Source organism: Nansenia antarctica (assembly GCF_963989245.1).
Source record: "Nansenia antarctica genome assembly, chromosome: 1".
Lineage (NCBI taxonomy): Eukaryota > Metazoa > Chordata > Actinopteri > Argentiniformes > Microstomatidae > Nansenia > Nansenia antarctica.
The window spans coordinates 70,396,996-70,411,995 of NC_137674.1; the positions used below are offsets into that span (position 1 = coordinate 70,396,996).

General features: G+C 46.4%; 1 protein-coding gene across 1 annotated transcript in view; it reads right to left on the reverse strand.

The window, feature by feature from the left end:
• The window catches only part of pex7 (peroxisomal biogenesis factor 7), a gene marked incomplete at its 5' end in the record, with an annotated part of 59,541 nt that overhangs the window by 2,854 nt on the left and 41,687 nt on the right, over positions 1 to 15,000 (reverse strand). The window contains one exon of the mRNA XM_080540759.1: positions 4,112 to 4,211. Within this exon, the coding sequence (XP_080396885.1) occupies positions 4,112 to 4,211 (100 nt within the window). The remainder of the gene's footprint in view (positions 1 to 4,111; positions 4,212 to 15,000) is intronic.

A 15,000-nucleotide genomic window follows, 5' to 3' on the forward strand; every position in this document is an offset into this window, starting at 1 on the left:
TCAAAAGAAGAAAGACTATGTCTGAAAGCACAGAGAGCTTTGTTATTAGTTTGAACTGTTGTGATTAGTTTGGACACACACACACTTGAACACACACACACACACACACACACACACACACACACAGACACACACACAGACACACACACACACACACACACACATATACACAGACACACACACACACATATATATACACACACACACACACACACACACACACACACACACACACACTCGTTATCAGCTAAACAACACAGTCTTTTAGCCGCCCTGTGTGTACGCACAATAGAAGCGCTGTCCTATAGAACACAGAGCCTCACTTGATCAGGTTAAAAGCAGGCAGCAGGCACCTTGTTATAACAGTCTGAGGTGTACACACACACACACACACAACAAGGTGTGTGTTGGTTTATTCCAGAACATTCTCTCTCAGAGGGCTGTTTAACTACTGTAGGAGGCCTACAGCACAGGCTGACAGGGTGGTTTAGCCTGGAGAAATACAGCCCCTATAGACTATACTTCATCCCTCTCTCTCTCTCTCCCTTTCTCTGTCTCTCTCTCTCCATCTCCATACTCCTCTTCTCTCTCTCCCTCTCCATCTCCATACTCACTCTCTCTCCTTTTCTCTCTCTCCTCATTCACTCTCTCCATCTCCTCACTCACTCTCTCTCTTTTTCTCTCTCTCCCTCTCTTCACTCTCTCTCCTCACTCACTCTCTCTCTCTCCATCTCCTCACTCACTCTCTCTCTCTCCATCTCCTCACTCACTCTCTCTCTCCATCTCCTCACTCACTCTCTCTCCCTCTGTCTCTCTCTCTTTTTCTTTCTCCTCTCTCTGTCCCTCTATCTCCTCTCTCTCCTCTCTCTCTGTCTCTCTCTTTTTCCTCTCTCCTCACTCACTCTCTCTCTCTCTTTCTCTCCTCACCTTCTCCCTCTTTCTCCCTTTTCTCCCTCCCTCTCTTTTTCCTCACCCTCTCTCTCTCTATTTCTCCTCACCCTCTCCTCTCTCTTTCTTCCCCCTGCCTCTCTCTCTCTTTCTCTCCTTCATTATGCCAAAGTACTCGTGAGGACCAACAGAGTGAAGCTGCCAGCCACCACCACCTCTGGCAGACAGGAGAGAGAAGAGAGAGAGGAGGAGAGGAGGAGGATAGAAGAGACAGGAGGGTGGGGAGGATAGAAGGAGGAGGGGGAGAGGGAAAGGAAGAGGAGACAAAGTGAGGTAGGATGAGAAATAGGAGGCGCACGCACGCACGCACGCACGCACGCACGCACGCACGCACGCACGCACGCACGCACGCACGCACGCACGCACGCACGCACGCACGCACGCACACACACACACACACACACACACACACACACACACACACACACACACACACACACACACACACACACACACACACAAATCTGTCATCTCCTCCCCTGTATGATGTATGGCCTACTGTACTATGGCAGTTTAAAGCTCCTCCTTAAGAGCCCTTACTCTGTAATTACTGTAGAGGATGTGTGTGTGTGTGTGTGTGTGTGTGTGTGTGTGTGTGTGTGTTTGTGTACACTCTGTGCATATGTATGTGTACTGTGTGTGCGTGCCTGTGTGTGTGTGTGTAATGACCTCAGTACCTGAGAGGTGATCAATCAGACACGTGTGAATGAAGCAGCAGGGTGGGAGAGGAGACCCCACTGAACCCTGCTGGACACACACACGCACATGGACACACACACACACACACACACACACACACACACACATATAGTACACACACAGTACACATACACACACACACACACACACTACCCATGGGGGGGGCGAGTGCCATTTAGCTGACGCTTTTGTCCAAAGCAACCATATATACGTTTGTCAGTATATATGGTCCCAGCGGGAATCAAACCCACAACCTAAGAATTGTTAGTGCCGTGCTCTACCAACTGAGCCACAGAGGAAAGTTACCCCCGCCCCCCAACAACCCCCACCCCCCCCCCAACCCCACAGAGCCCCCACCCCACACTCCCCCACAGAGCCTTCTCTAAGAAAGAGGCAGCATTCTGCCTTCTTCCAGGTTCTATATCTGAAAGAAAGAAAAAAACATTATGACGTTGTTGGATTCCAGAGCTAAGAGAAGACACAATGCTTCTGCGCTCCGGTGATTATACAGGGATGTGTGAGCGGGGCCTCTGGAGGCGGTGGGGGCGGGGACACCTCCAGACACCCCAGAACAGAACATCACACTGCTTCAGCTCCACACTGGATAAAAAGCATCTTTTTTGGTTTTCCGTGCATAGCTGCTATAGCGACTTATAGTCCACCCACTCAACCTGGCAACTTGCAGACCTGGCTACTCAGCCAACCTGGCAACTTGCAGACCTGGCAACTTTCAGACCTGGCTGAAAACAACAGCCACTCTCATCCTACGCAGGGGAGGTTTAGCGTCGCTGCACTGGGTGTGTGTGTATGTGTGTGTGTGTGTGTGAGAGAGAGTGAGCGTGAGTGAGTGTGTGTGTGTGTGTGTGTGTGTGTGTGTGTGTGTGTGTGTGCGTGAGTGTATGGGTATGTGTATGCCTGTGTGTATGTTTACGTATGTATGTATGTGTGTGTGTGTGTGTGTGTGCCAACGTAGTTCTGCCTGTGTGCCAGGCTTCATTGGCAGCTGGAGACGGTTGGCTGCTTGAGATGAGATGACAGGATGTGGCACTGTTCATAAGTAATAAACACAGCACTCACACACACACACACACACACACACACACACACACACACACACACACACACACACACAGCCCTCACCACACTCAGGAAAACATGGTTTGATTGGCGCATAAATTGTGGCTTATCCATCCCTGAAGAAATGTTTCACTTTTCTGTTTTCCATAAGCCGCTCCAACGCTGTATGATTCATAAACCCTGAATTAATACCTGTTGCTTCGAACTGAGGGGGATTGGAGAACTAGACAATATTGCATGTCAATCTAGCTTCATTTTTTTTAATTTTTTTATAAAAGGATAAGTGGGGGAGGGAGGAGGTTGGGGGAGGGAGGGAGGGATGGAGCAGACCTGGTGGGAGGAAGGGAAGGCTGGGGGAGGCTGGGAGGGAACAGACCTGGTGGGAGGAAGGGGAGGCTGGGGGAGGGAGGGAGTGAGGGAGGGAGACAGGGGAGGCTGGGGGAGGGGGAGGAAGGGAGGTGGATGGGGGGAGACGGGAGACAGGGGGGAGGCTGGGGGAGAGAGGGAGGGAGGGAGGGAGGAGGGAGAATGACAGTTGACAGTTGTGCCTGCTGTCTCTCATTCATCACTCTGATTGGCTGAGTCAGCCTTCTGAACTACAGCACGGAACCCTGGCCCAAGAGGTGTGTGTGTGTGTGTGTGTGTGTGTGTGTGTGTGTGTGTGTGTGTCTCTCTGTGTGTGTGTACAAGAGAGAGAGAGAGAGAGATATACACTCACCGGGCTCTTCATTAGGTACACATTTACAACTGCTTGTTAACGCAAATATCTAATCAGCCAATCACGTGGCAGCAACTCAAAGCATTTAGGCATGTAGACATGGTCATGTAGACATGGTCAAGACGATCTGCTGAAGTTCAAACCAAGCACCAAAATGGGAAAGAAAGGTGATTGAAGTGACTTTGAACGTGGCATGGTTGTTGGTGCCAGGCGGGCTGGTTTGAGTATTTCAGAAAGTGCTGATCTACTGGGATCTTCCAGAATCTAGGGTTTACAGAGAATGGTCAGAAAAAGAGAAAATATCCAGTTCTCTGTGTGTGTGTGTGTGTGTGTGTGTGTGTGTGTGTGTGTGTGTGTGTGTGTGTGTGTGTGTGTGTGTGTGGGTGGGAGAGTGACAGGGTATAAATCACACATTATCTGTTAAAGGAGGGGGGGGGGCTGGGTTCATAGGGAGCCTGAGAAGTGAGAGTGACATTTCCAATTCTAAGGTTCCTTCCTCCATGACGCTGATGCCAATGACTCTGGAATACATGTCCACACTCTGGAGAAGTGTGTGTGTGTGTGTGTGTGTGTGTGAGTGTGTGCCTGAGAATGTGTTTGTGTGTGTGTGCATGCGTGTGTGTGTGTGTGTGTGTGTGTGTGTGTGTGTGTGTGTGTGTGTGTGTGTACCTGGTTGGGGATGTGCAGGTTGAAGTCCAGGCCACAGACGAACTCAGAGTGGTGCTCCATGGTCTCCATCAGGGGGCTAGGCCTGCTGTAGTCCCACAACCTGCAGACACACATCCACCAATCACAACATCAGCCTGAGACACATCCACCAATCACAACGTCAGCCTGAGACACATCCACCAATCACAACATCAGCCTGAGATACATCCACCAATCACAACGTCAGCCTGTAGACACATCCACCAATCACAACGTCAGCCTGAGACACATCCAACAATCACAACGTCAGCCTGAGACACATCCATCAATCACAACATCAGCCTGTAGACACATCCACCAATCACAACGTCAGCCCGTAGACACATCCACCAATCACAACATCAGCCTGAGACACATCCACCAATCACAACGTCAGCCTGTAGACACATCCACCAATCACAACGTCAGCCCGTAGACACAACCACCAATCACAACATCAGCCTGAGACACATCCACCAATCACAACGTCAGCCTGTAGACACATCCACCAATCACAACGTCAGCCCATAGACACATCCACCAATCACAACATCAGCCTGAGACACATCCACCAATCACAATGTAAGCCTGAGACACATCCACCAATCACAACATCAGTTTGCAGAAACAGACCAAAAAAACAGACAACCAGAACACCCAGCCTGAAGACAACACTAACCAATCAGACAACAGTCTAGTCTCTTTCCTCAGCCACAAGGTCCGTTCCGCTTCACTGAGAAAACGGCAAACCAGAGGGAAGATACATCTGGAATGCGATTGGCTCACACACAATACCCACAGAACCCTGAGAGGCTCAAAGAGCCTTACCCCGCAGTGATATGATTGGTTCTGAAAACTGTCAGTCACTTTGCTTCCATCATGGGGTGGCTGATAGCCGAGAGGTAATCTCAGGCCAACCTGCAGAACGCGGCACAGTCCTCCCCATGCGACTGACTAGTTACAGATCCCGAGGGCTCCAGCTGTAGATATGGTGCCCAGAAATGTTCTCATAATCAGCTGGACCCAAGAGAAGAATATATTCCCAGATACTATGCAGATGTGGATACTATATGTAGACCCATTCATGTTAGAATTACCACTAGGCCAAAGCAGATTTCAAATAACAGAAAATGCCAAAATCGAACCTATTACCACTCACTACGCAGTCCAGTTCCCCCCCACTGCATCCATCAGTAACCATTAAGGCAGCATTGCTTAACGTAAGGTCTCTATCTAATAGATCTCCCCTGATCAATGACCTTATTATTACACAGCACAACCTGGACCTATTATCCCTCACAGAGACTTAGCTTGGTATGAGCAACAGGGCAGCTTTAGTGTTGGAACCTGGGAAACGTCTCCTCATTTGAATATCTCGCTGTAGTTTGTTCAATGTATTACTCCTTACCATCTATAGGCCCCCAAAGTACTCTGCTGTTTTTCTTGAGGAATTTAGAGAGCTTTTGTCTATTGTTTCTATAGACTTTGGTCATGTTCTCACATGAAAGTCTGAATCGAGACCCGGAGCAAGTGGATGAGTTCGCAACATTGTTGCATAAATTATTTCTCTGATTTGCGTTCTCACAGCCCTTCATGTAAACGAAGTAACATACGCAATCGAAGCAACAGACGTGGTAGTTGATTGGTCAGAACATTTTTTAATTGCCCGTTGTCCGGCTCTTATCCAGATCAACATGCGTGCGCTGCTGTTTTCCTATGGACTGAGCAGCGTTCGAGCAGCGTTCTCACCAAAAGCCGAAACCACCCTTTTCAAGCGGAGCATCCGAGGGTTCTTTGCTGCGGGAGCGACTTCGAATGCGCGTTCTCACAGCTCAAAACGACGCAGAGCAAAGAGAACTTTATCCTAAACTCCGTTTCAAGTGAAGCAAATGTGAGAACACCCCCTAAGACTGCTTGTCTGAGGACTTTAATATCCATATAGGTGTTGTAAATGACAGCCTTGCTATAGGTCTTCTGAATTTAATAGACACTTTTGGTTTATGCCAACATGTATCTGGTGGTACTCATGTTCACGGTCACACACTAGATCTGTTTATCACCAGAGGCCTTACAGCTTCATTTATTACACCTATTGATGTTGCCATGTCTGACCACTTTTGCATTTTTCTTGAACTAAATCTCTCCCTTGTTACTCTTAGTCTAAACTTACCAAGAAATGGTACATCAGTGAAGATACTGGCACCAAATAATTCATAGAAATTATGTGAGCTACTCCCTCACATATGCTCCAGTAAATTAGCTTTTACATGATTTGGTCACAAAAACTAGCTATACTTAATGACATTGCACCTGTGAAAATCAAATTATTCTCTGGTAAAGAAAGAGCTCCTTGGAGAAATCCTGCCATTCATAGGAAAAGTTTAATGAATTCCTAACCTCTTGATCACTTTCAATCTGGGTTTAGGCCTAATCACAGCACTGAGACAGCTCTTATTAAGTTTTAAAATTACATTAACCTTAACACTGATGCGGGAAACGTCTAGTGCTATTGGTCCTTAGTCCAGCATTTGATACTGTTGATCATGAAAAGTGTTACCAATCTTGAAATCCTAATACCGGGTTGGTATGTCTTTCGCCAGGATAGAGCCACTAAGCGTGGCTATTTTTGTAAAGGACCACTTGCAATGTTCTATAGCACTGTCTAAGTCAGTCCCCAAGCAATTTGAACTGTTAGTGTTATAGCTTAATCTGTCAACAAATCTTTCTCTCTTTGTTGCTGTCTGCTATAGGCCACCCTCTGCCCCAGCCTGTACACTAATAGCCCTTAGTGAACTTCTGGATCCATACATCTCCTCTGAGTTAATAATTAATAATAATTTTGCCATTTAGCAGACGCTTTTATCCAAAGCGACTTACAATTACGAATTACAGGGACATTCCCCCTGGAGTAACTGAGGGCTAAGTGCCTTACCCAAGGGCACACTAGTAGTGGTGTGGCTTCAGGCAGGATTTGAACTCACAACCTTCCGATCACAAGTCCAACTCACTATCCACTAGACCACCACTACCCCTGAGTTTGTCCTCCTGGGATATGGCCTCCTGGGATATGGCCAACCCCCCAGACACAGTCATACAACAATTTGATGCTTTAAACCTCTTTCAAATTATATCCGAGCCTACCAGACACAATCTGAAATCTCCCTCACCTGCCACACTGATTGACATCATCGTTACTAACACTCCATCTAACTACCAATATGGAGTCTTCAGTCAAGATCTGAGTGATCACTGTGCCATTGCATGCATTCGCTCTGGCTTCTCGGTTAAACGCCCACCAGTGATTGTGACCAAACGTTCTCTGAAGAAGTTTTGATATGCAGGCCTTTCTACAAGACATTGCAGATGTAAATTGGGACAGAATTAACTTCATCCCCTCCATTGATGTTGCCTGCTCTTATTTCATGAATACATTTAGCCTCATCCTTGATAAACATGCCCCACTGAGAAGATTTCGGACCAAGAACCGCTACAGCCCCTGGTTTTCTCATGACTTTGGCTGACCTTATCCATCAAAGAAATGCATTTTGGCGGAAAGCCAGATCTTCTCAGTCTCCTGTCGACTGACTGGCCTTTAGGCAATGCAGAAATAAAACCACGCAGGCGATCAGGAAAACCAAAATCTCTCACTTTAAGGAGAAATTTACAACTTGTGGCTCTGATGCGAAGAAGTTCTGGAAAACAGTCAAGTCCATGGAAAATATACTATATAGAATACTTCTCCTCATCTACCTGTCTCTATGGTATTTGGTGACATTGTTGTCACTGATAAGCCTCGCATGGCCTTGCTCTTCAATCACCACTTTGTGAACTCAACCCATATTCTTTCTGCTCCGGCCCGCAATATTGCCCTACCACACACTCCTTCTTCCCCATCTAGTGTCACCGACTTCTCCTTTCAACCAGTTTTGGTCTCAGAAGTCCTAGATGAACTCACTAAGCTGGATCCAAACAAGTCTGCTGGCTATGACGGGCTTGATCCTATGTTTCTAAACGCAGCCTCTGATATTATTGCTGCCCCGATCACAAGCTTGTTTAACCTGTCTCTTCAACTGTCTGTCTTCCCTCTTGACTGGAAATATGCCATGATCTTCCCCCTCTTCAAAGGTGGCTCCAGCTCTGACCCCAACTGCTACAGACCAATTTCCATCTTGCCTTGCCTGTCCAAAGTCCTGGAGAGGCTGGTTCATAAACAGCTAAGTCACTTCATTGATTCAAACCACATCCTGTCCGATCTACAGTCTGGGTTCCGGCCTGGCCCTGGCTGTATTACAGCCACCCTGAAGGTCCTTGACATCATCACTGCTTTAGACAGTAAGCAGGTCTGTTTAGCTGCCTTTATTAACTTAGCCAAGGCTTTTGACTCAGTCGATCACTTTTGCATAGGCTCTCCAGCATCGGCCACTACTTGTTGCAATTGGTTTGCCAGCTACCTTACTAACCGTGTCCAGCAGGTGAAGACTGAAAACATTGTGTTGGAACCACTTACCATCTCTAAAGGGGTGCCTCAAGGCTCCATCTTGGGCCCAACCTTGTTCTCCATCTACATCAATGCCAAGGCTACATCAGCAGCCAAGGCTGCTGGCAGTTCACGGATACATCTGTATGCTGACGACACCATCTTATACTCAGCTGGCCCTTCTCTGCACTCTACGGCACTCTCATCTCTATTGAGCAGTCTTTCAATAACCTCTGTCTACTCCGTAACTCAAAAAAGACCAAATGTATTCTGTTCAACCAGGGAAACAACGTCCCCAGCGCCCCCAAGATCTCCTGTGCCGACGGCTCTGAATTGGAGTTTGTCATGTCCAATAAATACCTCTGGCTGGACTCATCTCTTTCTTTCATGACTCACATTAATAACATTCAGGCCAAAGTCAAAGCTAGATTGGGCTTCCTGTTTCGCAACAAGGCATCCTTCACGAATTCCACTAAACACACCCTCATGAAGATTACCATACTTGACACAATCTATAAAATGGCATCAAAGCGTGCCCTCAGGAGACTTGACACACTCCACCACTCAGCCATTCGCTTTGCCATTGGTGCACCCTTCACTACTCACCACTGTGATCTCTATAAACTGGTGGACTGGCCCTCCCTCCATAGCAGGTGGCTTCTTTACTGGCTTCAATTAATCTATTAAACTCCTGGGAAATACACCTCTCTCATCTCTCCTGCACTTCTCTCACAATAGTTATCACTCAAGGTCTAGGGATCCCATCAGGCTCACCATCCCAAAAGCCCACACTGTTTTTGGAAGCAACTCCTTCAGTTTTGCGGCAGCAAACGATTGGACCACTTTACAGAACACACTCAAACTCACATCACTTACCATTTTCAAAAATAAACGTAGCTGGTCATAGTTGACTGTTGTTCCTACTGATTGCCCTCCCCCCCGCATACACACACGCGCATACACAGACCCCCCCCCCCCCCCCCCCCTCTCTTTTCACAGATAGGTTAGTTGACTTTGTTTTTATTTATTTATCTTCACTTTCTTTGCCGTTCTCCTGTATTGTATGTATTGTTTTGTGTTGACCCTGAGTATTTCTGTTTATATGTTTGTTTTTATTCTTGCCGGGGCCTCTTGACCAGATCATCATTGAAAATGAGAATTTGTTCTCAACTGATTTTATCTGGTTAAATAAAGGTAAGAAAAACACACAAAAAACTCCTAGACAGGCTAGGCTTATCTGACACAGTCTTACAATGGTTCAGGTCCTATCTACAGGACAGGGATTACTTTGTCTCAGTTGGTAACTATGGCCCAATCCCATTTCACCCCTTGGCCCTCCATTTTAGCCACTCAGTTTAGTGTTCACGTGTATGGTAGGGGTGTCCCATTTATTGTTTTCATGTCGGGGTACGGCCAAGTGGTAGGGCTATATAACCCTCCAAACGGAGGTTTTTAAGGACCAGACTCCAAAGAGAGCCACAACACTCTGTGTTATGAAATCCCAGAATGCCATGCGAATCATCGGCACGATAGTGGAAGGAGCAAAACAAGCAGGAAGAGAAAATTATATAGGAAAATAATTGTCTTCGTTAAAGATAAAAACATTTATGATAACCATTGTATTATCTTAGTTTAATGTCATTTCAATGTATTATAGACCTTTTCTTTATAACAAGCATATCCAAAAACGTTTTATGGCTGATTTGTGCATGTCAGTCCCGCATTTTGACATATTTCCATGTCGCATTCTCCCGCCTTTGATGGCAAATGACACTGTTGTTACTGGTCCTATATCAGTGTGGACTGGCAGGGTTTAAGCACGGGTTGCTAGCCTACAGAGCACCGCTATTCTGTCATGAACTGGCCTGATAATAAAGCATTGTACTTTATTATTTGATGACTTGTTTGATCGATTGATACCGTGAAACTTAAGTTGTGAACGAATCGTTATAATAAATAATAATAATAATAGTAATAATAATAATAATAATAATTATTATTATTATTATCATCAACAGACTCTGAACCTGAGCTTTATGAGTCTGGCACAGCAGCAGGGTGCAGTTCAACAACAGCCAATCAGAGGGGCAGGCAGTGGGCCAGAACGAGGCAATCAAGCTAATTGAATGGCCGATTCCTGTTCCCCCATGGGACGTTTATGTGTGTGTGTGTGTGTGTGTGTGTGTGTGTGTGTGTGTGTGTGTGTAAGTGCAGGGTGTGTGTGTGTGTGTGTGTGTGTGATCGTCTTAAACCCCTGACGCAGCATTCGTTCCCCAAGCCAGCCAGACTGCTCTGCAGACGTAATCACATCATTCCTGGTGGAAGACTCCACTGGGCCGTTTAGACGCATTAGGAGAGTAGCCCCACAGCCCCACAGCCTAGAGCCCACAGCCCCACAGCCTAGAGCCCACAGCCCCACAGCATAGAGCCCACAGCATAGAGCCCACAGCATAGAGCCCACAGCCCCACAGCCTAGAGCCCCACAGCCTAGAGCCCACAGCCCCACAGCCTAGAGCCCACAGCCCCACAGCCTAGAGCCCACAGCATAGAGCCCACAGCCCCACAGCATAGAGCCCACAGCCCCACAGCCCCACAGCCTAGAGCACATAGCCCCACAGCCTAGAGCCCACAGCCCCACAGCCTAGAGCCCACAGCCCCACAGCATAGAGCCCACAGCCCCACAGCCTAGAGCCCACAGCCTAGAGCCCACAGCCCCACAGCCTAGAGCCCACAGCATAGAGCCCACAGCCCCACAGCCTAGAGCCCACAGCCCCACAGCCTAGAGCCCACAGCATAGAGCCCACAGCCCCACAGCATAGAGCCCATAGCCCCACAGCCTAGAGCCCACAGCATAGAGCCCACAGCCCCACGAACCGCTGGTTCGATCCCCACCCTAGGAGGGAGCCGGATGTGAGCTGGTGGCTGGCGTCATATCTAAGGTATCCTAGCCCAGAGCTCGGTTCTCCATAAGAATGTGCTGTGTGTGTGTGTGTGTGCAGGGGGGGGGATCCCCCTCAGGAATCAATAGAGTATACATTATTATTATCAACATTATTTTAGCCTGGGGTCACTCAGAGGGATATTGGCTGGAGAGAGATCATAAATCAGCATCATGATCATAAATCAGCATCATGATTATAAATCAGCATCATGATTATAAATCAGCATCATGCCAGCTATCGAAGAACCAGTTACAGTGGCCTGCATAAGTAATGGTACAGCAAAGCATTTCCAGGCATAAACATTACTATGAGATTAAGGCACAGAGGGCACAGATCGGATATGTAACATGTACAGTGGGGTGCGAAAAATTTGGGCACCCCTAGTCAAAATGCCTTTTACAATTAATATCAATATTAGTGAAAAGAAGCGGACATGACACATTTCATCACATTTTAAAGGAAGATTAATTTTTCTTTTCTACTTATAATAAAACAAGGAAAAAGGCATTGTGCAAAAGTTTGGGAACCCTGTCAGCTAGGACTTTGTAACTCCTCCTTGGGCAACTATAACATTCCAAAACCTTCATCTATCTTTTATGGTGGTAGGCTGCTTCATGGTTGATTTTGAGGTATGCTTCGGGTCATTGTCTTGCTGGAATACCCAACCTCTCTTCAACTTCAATTTCTGGACTGACCTGACTGACCTGACCTGACATTAGCCTCTAGAATGTCTTGATATTTGGTGGAATCCATTCTTCCTTCCACCCGCACAATACTGCCTGTGCTCCCAAAGCATAATGGATCCACCTCCATGCTTAACAGTTGGCAAGGTGTTCTTCTCTACAAATGATTCACCCTTTTTTCTCCAAACACACCTTCTTTGGTTGTGGCCAAAAAGTTCTATTTTGGTTTCGTTAGTCCAAAGCACATTGTTCCAATAGGCTTCAGGTTTTTCAAGGTTTTCTTTTGCATACTTCAGACGCTTAATTGTGTTGAGGTCGTAGGAAAGGCTTCTTTCCTATTCTGCCATGTAGGTCTTTGTTGTTTAAGGTACGCTGTATTGTTGTCCTGTGAACAACTAGACCGGTGTCAGCTACTCTTTTTTGCAGCTCTTTTGCAGTGATGTGTGAGTTCTTCTGAGCATTTCTCACCAGATCTCAGCCATTCTATCTGAAAATGTTCTTGGTCTTCCAGATCTTGCCTTGACTTCAATTGTTCCATTTATTTTCCATTTTCTGATGATGACAGTAGAAATGGGTAGTTTGAAACGTTGCAAGAGTTTTTTGTAGTCTTCTCCTTGATGGTGGAAGTGAACTATCTTGATTCTGACATCCTTGGACAACTGTTTATAGGAACCCATGGTTTTTAACACCAGGCACAACAGCCACGGCAGTCAGATACTTTAGAAGGGATGGAGTTACTTCAGAATATATAGTTCAACCCTGGAATTATATTCACCTGACTCACTGAAGCACTAACGAGTAAATCACCTTGGTCTGAGCCTCAGTAATCATCTTCTCAAAAGGTAACAAAGAATAATCCAATTGGGTTCCCAAACTTTTGCACAGGGCCCTTTTCCTTTTTTTATCATTTAAAAAATGAAAATAAAAAGAAACCTTGCTTTAAAACTAATAGGACAATTATCTTGACAGGTGTGTTCCGTCACATCATTTGCACAGGCATCAGAGACCAGTCTATGTGTGTGCGTGTGTGTGTGTGTGTGTGTGTGTGTGTGTTATTACATATGTATGTGTTATGTGGAAACATTTGGTCAGAGCCAGACCCTCATATGACGTACTATGACACACACACACACACACACACACACACACTCAGGATGTACATAGAGAACCCCCCTCCAGACCCCCACGTTGGTGGTCATGATGAGGCGACATCCTCCTCATTAACGCTTCAATAACATCCTTCAGCGTCTCAGCGGCTCCACCATGGCAACCCGTAACCGAGGAGCCAAAGGAAACATAATCTAGGACAAATATTACAATCTGACTACGCTGTAAAGATGGTCAACACACACACACACACACACAAACACACACACACACACACAGACAACCACAAACACACGCATGCGTGCAAACAAGTACGCACGCATGTGAGCACGCGCACACACACACACACACACGCACACACGCACACAGACACACACATACACACACACACACACACACAAACACACACACAAACACACACACACACACACACACACTTTGCTTTATTTATGTACAATATCTAAAGGACAAAAATACTATCAGTGCATTTTGACATTAATGAAAACAGTCAGTTACAACAGTGTTGAGCCATCAACCAGTTAAGCCTACACAGGATGTTATTCACACGATAACAGTGGCTACCAATAATAGCAGATACTGAGCAATACTAGACTCTTCCACTTTGGAGTGCTTGTTTGAAGGCAACTCTGATTGTTGAAACCAGACACATTGTCCAAACTAATCGCCACAATATCATTCTGCACATTTACGACGCCAGTTACGACGGGTGTGTGCTTAGATGTTTAGAATGGTGCGCTCCGGCAGAGGACACACAGACAGAGAGAGAGAGCGTGAGAGCGTGTGTGAAAGAGGGATGAAAAACAACCAGAGGAGAAAATAGACGAGTGTGAGTAACAACAGGTGCCTGCAGGTCATTGTTCCGCTCTGTGTGTGTGTGTGTGAACAGGGCAGGCGTAGAGGTGGGCCTACAGGCCCTTTGTTCCTCTCCCCAGCACACACACACACACACACACACACACACACATCCGAGAGAAGAATAATCTCTGTTAATTAACAGAGAACCGTGTGTGTGTGTGTGTGTGTGTGTGTGTGTGTGTATGTGTATGTGTGTGTGTGAGTGTGTGGGGGGCGGTCGATGGCGTGCGGAGAAGAAGAAGAGGGTTCGACAACTCTCATAATTACCCAGGAGTCAACACCACGTCAGACACGCTCGGCTTAACACAGTATTGATCTAAGAGGCTCGTATAGGAGGTGTGTGTGTATAGGAGGTGTGTGTGTACAGTAGTGTGTGTGTACAATGTGTGTACTAGGGGGAGGCTAGGGCATGGCGTCAGATTTATGCCATTAGTCTCACACACGCAGATATTAATTATTATTATTATCAATATCTATTAATTATTAATAATAATATCTGCGCACTAAGGATGTAACGATACTCAACTCACGATTCGCGATACTGGGTTCACGATAACACTTTCTTGATGCAAATTTCTCACAATTTTTTAACAAAAAAATATTGTTATTTGTATTTTCTTAAAGAATCCCTTTTTTTCTTTCTGAGGTAGGGTATAACTAGGGTCACCCTAGATCAGCCGCATGCGGCTCTTTGCCTGTCTGTGTGCGGCTCTTTAATCCATTCATTAAAAGTATGTGGCTCGCTCTCTGTGTCTCGATAGGCGTCATTTTGGTATGACAATTAAT